The sequence below is a fragment of the Eucyclogobius newberryi genome, unplaced genomic scaffold (genome assembly GCF_026437365.1).
Source record: "Eucyclogobius newberryi isolate DKJ021-1_F unplaced genomic scaffold, fEucNew1.0.hap1 SCAF_6, whole genome shotgun sequence".
Classification (NCBI taxonomy): Eukaryota; Metazoa; Chordata; class Actinopteri; order Gobiiformes; family Gobiidae; genus Eucyclogobius; species Eucyclogobius newberryi.
Window position 1 is genome coordinate 5018874 of NW_027316278.1, and position 7077 is coordinate 5025950.

At 41.4% G+C, this 7077-nt stretch overlaps 1 protein-coding gene across 1 annotated transcript in view; it reads right to left on the reverse strand.

The window, feature by feature from the left end:
* The window catches only part of eeig1a (estrogen-induced osteoclastogenesis regulator 1a), a 36152-nt gene extending 30012 nt beyond the window's left edge, over positions 1–6140 (reverse strand). The window contains exon 1 of the mRNA XM_072433638.1: positions 5704–6140. Coding sequence (XP_072289739.1) covers positions 5704–5846 — 143 coding nt within the window. The 5' untranslated portion in view covers positions 5847–6140. The remainder of the gene's footprint in view (positions 1–5703) is intronic.
* Between the last annotated feature and the right edge of the window lie 937 nt (positions 6141–7077).

Genomic DNA, 7077 nt, shown 5'->3' on the forward strand with positions numbered 1-7077 from the left:
ATAGGGCTGACGCCCTGGGAGGAGTTTGTGAAAGTATAAAGTGTAAACATGTTCTGGCGATTTCCCCATTGGGATAACGTGGGAGGTTTTGGTCATCGCTACGGCAAAACCATAACAATTATGACATGGGTCTCATTGACTTTTTTGATGGGGATGCTAAAATTGAGTTTTGTGTCAAATTTCATATAATTTCGCAAAACTAAACATTTAACCTCCATATAAAATCTGTAGGGGGCGCTGTGGCGCCAAATTAATTTATTTCACTTCAAGTAGGTTTAGGGCAAAGAGTTTAACAACTGATTCTAATTTGACGCAATTCGGACTTTATCTGCGCAAACGGCAGCAATGTTAAATTTGGGAGATTTCTGAAATTCTAGCTACAGTTTGCGGCTTTGCCGCACAGAGACCGTGACAGGTATCAATGTAATTTGAATAACTTTTGATGTCCCTCTCCTCAGTACCATTTTCACCAAATTTCAGCTTTTTAGAGCCAACGCCCTGGGAGGAGTTCGTAAAAGTACGACATTTGGAAAAACTCCCGAGTCATGCTTAGCCATTTTTGAACCAATATGGCCGACATTTGGTTGGGCGGACGGCGTTGCCGTAGTAATATTTTTTACTTCTCTTGTCACCATCTACCTCTGCGCCAAATTTCATGATTCTACGATCAGATTTTTTTTGGGTCATTTCCTATCTCTCAATGCATTTTTGGTACATTTGGGGGCGCTGACGCGCCAATTTCTTTTATTTTAGAAAAGGGAAATAGCCAGAATGTAGAGAGGCACGATTTTTAGAGGTGTGCAAATTTTTGTGACTTTTCGTCAATGTTCACTGGGTGAAAAATAGGGGGTTTGTCCCGAGAAGAAGAAGAAGAAAGAAGAATATTCCGATGCGAAAACAATGTTTCCCATTTTTCAAATATCATAAACTATACATTTTCGGAAAGCGCTTGCGCTTTCCTACCTCATGGTGTGGGTCCCTGGTCACTGACGGGTACTTTCGTTAATTTTGAGTGAGCTCCGCCCACTTTGTGTTTTTGGCCCTCTATACAGTAATAATGTTAATTTTTTTCATTACATGCTTATATGCACTGAACATGCAAGAGATGGGGAACGTATTCGTGAGCTACTTAGCACAAATGAAGGCTTTATAAGGTAAAGAAAATGTAAAAAATGTAAAGCGCTCGTTTAGTGCGCACTTTTGCTCGGGCTTCGCCCGATTACAACGGTAATGTTATCTTTTCCTACTACTAATTAGTATGCACGGGGCGTGCGTGAGGAGGAGTGTGTTAGTGAGTGTTTGGAAGTGGGCGTGCGCACTTTCACAGCCGTGCTTCGCACGGCCTTACGGAACTAATAGGCCTCTCGCCAGCTTGTGGTGCTCGGGCCTAATAAATATAATAAATATAAAATTAATTAAATTAATTAAATTAAATACAAACATTAAATAAATAAATAATGATATTGTGATTTATAATGCATTAAAAAATAAAATGAGATATAAAAAACTAAATGATCTTGAGATAAAACACCAAAGTGTGAATGACGCTGACCATCGATAAACACGTTTGTAAATCTGACCAAGGAAACGATCAGAACGTTCCATAAAACTGTACTTTTACTGTGCACTTTTACTGTGCACTTTTACTGTGTACTTTTACTGTGCACTTTTACTGTGTACTTTTACTGTGTACTTTTACTGTGCACTTTTACTGTGCACTTTTACTGTGCACTTTTACTGTGCACTTTTACTGTGTACTTTTACTGTGCACTTTTACTGTGCACTTTTACTGTGTACTTTTACTGTGTACTTTTACTGTGTACTTTTACTGTGTACTTTTACTGTGCACTTTTACTGTGTACTTTTACTGTGTACTTTTACTGTGTACTTTTACTGTGTACATTTATTTAAATCCAGCTCTACTTTCACCGATTCTGGCCTCAGTGTTGGTCAGTGTTTGCTTCTCGTTACCGTGTCGACTGTTGTTTTCAGTGTCAAAACGATGTCACGGTAACGCTCCGAAACTAACGAAAGCGACAGACACAGACACAGACACAGACACAGACACAGACACAGACACAGACACAGACACAGACAGAGACAGAGACACAGACACAGACACAGACACAGACACAGACAGATACAGATACAGATACAGACACAGACACAGACACAGACACAGACAGAGACAGAGACAGAGACAGAGACAGAGACAGACAGACAGATACAGAGACAGACACAGACAGACACAGACACAGATACAGAGACAGACACAGACAGACACAGACAGATACAGAGACAGACACACAGGCAGACACAGACACAGAAAGACAGACAGACAGGCAGACAGGCAGACACAGACATTTTTAGTTCAATGACCTGTAGGGGGCGCTTTAATCTTCCTTTTTACATTTACACAATTTTACAGGTACTTTCTCTGGGTGTAGTCGGGTGTAGTCGGGTGTAGTCATGTGTAGTCGTGTGTAGTCGGGTGTAGTCGGGTGTAGTGTGTAGTTGTGTGTGTAGTCGTGTGTGTAGTCGTGTGTGTAGTCGTGTGTGTAGTCGTGTGTGTAGTCGTGTGTCGTGTGTAGTTGTGTGTATGTAGTCATGTGTCGTGTGTAGTCGTGTGTAGTCGTGTGTCGTCGTGTGTCGTCGTGTGTAGTTGTGTGTATGTAGTCATGTGTCGTGTGTAGTCGTGTGTAGTCGTGTGTCGTCGTGTGTCGTGTGTATGTAGTCATGTGTCGTGTGTAGTCGTGTGTAGTTGTGTGTATGTAGTCATGTGTCGTGTGTAGTCGTGTGTAGTCGTGTGTCGTCGTGTGTCGTGTGTATGTAGTCATGTGTCGTGTGTAGTCGTGTGTAGTTGTGTGTATGTAGTCATGTGTCGTGTGTAGTCGTGTGTAGTCGTGTGTCGTCGTGTGTCGTGTGTATGTAGTCATGTGTCGTGTGTAGTCGTGTGTAGTTGTGTGTCGTGTGTAGTTGTGTGTATGTAGTCATGTGTCGTGTGTAGTCGTGTGTAGTCGTGTGTCGTCGTGTGTCGTGTGTATGTAGTCATGTGTCGTGTGTAGTCGTGTGTAGTTGTGTGTGTCGTGTGTAGTTGTGTGTATGTAGTCATGTGTCGTGTGTAGTCGTGTGTAGTCGTGTGTAGTCGTGTGTCGTCGTGTGTCGTCGTGTGTATGTAGTCATGTGTCGTGTGTAGTCGTGTGTAGTTGTGTGTATGTAGTCATGTGTCGTGTGTAGTCGTGTGTAGTCGTGTGTCGTCGTGTGTCGTGTGTATGTAGTCATGTGTCGTGTGTAGTCGTGTGTAGTTGTGTGTCGTGTGTAGTTGTGTGTATGTAGTCATGTGTCGTGTGTAGTCGTGTGTAGTCGTGTGTCGTCGTGTGTCGTGTGTATGTAGTCATGTGTCGTGTGTAGTCGTGTGTAGTTGTGTGTCGTGTGTAGTTGTGTGTATGTAGTCATGTGTCGTGTGTAGTCGTGTGTAGTCGTGTGTCGTCGTGTGTCGTCGTGTGTCGTGTGTATGTAGTCATGTGTCGTGTGTAGTCGTGTGTAGTTGTGTGTCGTGTGTAGTTGTGTGTATGTAGTCATGTGTCGTGTGTAGTCGTGTGTAGTCGTGTGTCGTCGTGTGTCGTGTGTATGTAGTCATGTGTCGTGTGTAGTGTGTAGTTGTGTGTATGTAGTCATGTGTCGTGTGTAGTCGTGTGTCGTCGTGTGTAGTTGTGTGTCGTGTAACTTTAGTCTTTTAAAAACAGACGTGGAGTGATAATTAGTCTAAAAATAAACAGGTTCTAAATATCAGTATCGACCACAACAGCAAAGAAGACAAATATCGGTATCGGCTCAACAATAACAGATAATGAACCCGTATCAGACGGATTGATCGCTCCTGATTCTGCAGTGAAGATGATTCAATGATTGTGATTGATCTAATCTTCTGTGAAAAGTGGGACACGTTTTTAAAAACAACCGACAAACGCGACGGTGGAAAAGAGTCAAAGTGAATTCCACTCGACGCAAACGCAAAGACGAGCGGTTCAAATGAGGCTAAAAACACGCACGTCTTGAGCGGAGGGCGACGGAAAACTCAAACCTGCCGGAATCAAACCGCACGAAACGACTGGCGAGCACGTTTGTGACGAGGGGAAACCACGGAAACACAACTCCAAAAAAAGTATGTTCAAATACCGATGCGACTCATGAGGTCACAGCGGAGTCACGTTGGGAAAAAAAATTCCATTAGTCGTGTTTAAAAAGGCGGGAGACGCTGTCAAATGGAGATTGTGGTTTTAAAAAATGCTACATTTTCACATTTTATTTATTTTTCTTTTCAAAATTTTTCTAAAATTCTTCAACACTTTAACACTTTTCAAACATTTTCAACACTTTTCAAAAATTTTCAACACTTTTTAGAACTGTGTATTTGGGCCTTAGGAAAAAAGATCATCACAAAGAAATGACTGACACAAACATCACCAACGACTGACATAGGAACAGACATCAGGCAAATGGGGACATTTTTTGGGAAACGGACAAATTTGAATCATTCGACAAAGTTTGGATCATTATTTTAAATATGCCATAATTAAGTTTTTGAATGTTTTGTTTATGTTTATTTTTATTTGATTTTCGCTCTCTGGTCAGTTTCTGTTGTTCGGTGTTTTTGTTTGTTCCGTTTATACATTTAAAAAGGGGAAAAAAAATATTTAAATAGAATATCAATTAGAATATCAAGTGCATTGTCTATAATTTCAAAAAATGACCTCAAAATTATATGACGCGTTTCTTTTCTGGTCCGTTCATATTTGGTGCAAGACATTTATTTCAGCACATGCGCGTTTAAAATATTATCTGAATATCGAGATTTCATCAATATCGCCCATAGTCTCATTTCAAATATGTAAATATGTCAAATGTTTTGTCCTGCAGCTGAAAATCGCCCATTTTCAAAGCGAAGCCGACGTCCTGCTTCGTTTTCTGCTTCGTTATCGATCAATTTTGCAGTTTACGACAATAAAAACGCACAACTGTGATCTACCTACGTCACAGATCAACGCCGAGCGCCAGAAAAAAAACATGATACCTCCCCTTTAATTTATACGTTTTTGTCAATTTACTCCAAAACAAGGCACAAAACCGTCGAAATGAGCGTTTTAGAACACGTTAACAGACCTGGACGAGCTCTACGAGTGCATATCGAGTATTAAAGTGTGATTTTAGTGTTTTGTCCGGCAGTTGAGAATCGACCGTTTTCAAAGCGAAGCCGACGTCCCGCTTCGTTTTCCGCTTCGTTATCAATCAATTTTGCAGCTTACGACAATCAAAACGCACAACGGTGATCTACCTACGTCACAGATTAACACCGAGCGCCAGGGAAAAAAACATGATACATCCCAGCTGAGGATCGACCGTTTTCGATCGACCGTTTTCAAAGCAAAGCCGACGTCCCGCTTCATTTACATCATAATCAATACATTTTGCAGTTTACGACAATTGAAACGCACAACAGTGGTCTACCTACGTCACAGTTCAACACCAAGCGCGACAAAAAAAATCATGATACCTCCCCTTTAATTTCAACGTTTTTGTCAATTTACTTCAAAACACGGCACAAAACCGTCGAAACGCGCGTTTTAAAACACGATAACGGACCCGGACGAGCTTTACGAGTGTTTATGGAGTATTACAAGTGTGATTTACGTGTTTTTTTACCTGGTAGAAGTGGCCGCGAAGTCCCCGTCGAGCAGCCGCAGTTTGCAGAACAACACTCCGTTCACAAAAGGCACCGCGCTCAGCTCCTCCAGCGTCAAATGCGTCTGGAACTTAAACTTCTTCTTTTTCACGAAGAAAGCCATGATTGTCACCACTTTAGCCCGGTAAAAAATAAATACAATTAAAATGACAAAAAAAACAACGGTGACTTGTGGAAGTTTAAATCTGGACGTTCCGCTGTCGCCGCAGGAACCGACGCGAAACTCTGTGATAACGACGTGAAAAGTGACGGGATAAAGTGGTTGTTCGTGACGTGTTCGCGGGGGGGACGGGCTCTGGAGTGAGTGCGGACCCGCCCGGACTCATCGCTCGCGCCGTGAGTCCGTGAGGCGCGTTTCTACGGCAGAAAAATGACAGAGAAACGACGCTTTTTCCCGTTACTGTTTCACTGTGGACGTTTTGGACGAGTTGAGTTCCGGTTCGCGTGTCAAAATAAAACGGATATGTCACGGTGACGAAATGTTTCTAAAGTTGAAATAATTACGTTGTTTGCGGTATGATTTAAGTGAATTAAAGAATGTATATTGAACTGATCGCGTTTTTGTAGTTCATTAAATATTTAGACTTGTTAAAGGAGTAGTTAGCAAAACATGTCGGACAAATGAACGCGCAAAATTAATCAAAGTGATTTATTTAACTCGTTTGAAGTGTACGTTGAATAGAAAAGTACTGGGACGACAAACTTTAGAAGTTTTAGAAGTTGTTTTTATACAGGGAGACACAACTTCCGGTGTACACGCTTACAAAAGAATGTAGATTTTGTCCATGGATCTAATATATTTTGTCAAAGCAGCGCCGTCTTGTGGAGATTTTTTTTTATACACATATATTTTTTATTTTATTTGTTATATAAAAAAATCCTAAATGTAATTGGTTGATTTAGTGTCGGTGTAATCCCTCATTCGTCCAGGCGTGTTCCATAGTAGAAAAAGCTTCAGTTGTTTCATCTGGACTCAGTTTGAAAAAATAGACGTTTCGACTCTCATCCAAGAGTCATTGTCAATAAAAGAATTTAGGTCGAGAACTCCGATATTAATACTGTTCTGTGGTAAGACCCGCCCATTGGGAGGAGCCTTCCTGAAGTAGAAAGAGTTGTTTGTTTCAACAGAAACTCCCCCTTGTATCTACCGAGCCTATTCAGAATCTTAATGGGCTATTAGAATCCTCTTTGTCTTTGTGAGACCCTGGCTCAACCACCCTGAGTACCTGATTAGCATCTGAATGTCCTCTACCTTTCCAGGGGTTCAGAATCCCATTATAAATAACAGGAAGATTAAACCTTAGCCCTCCATTTCTGTTTAAAGAAGGTCTTTC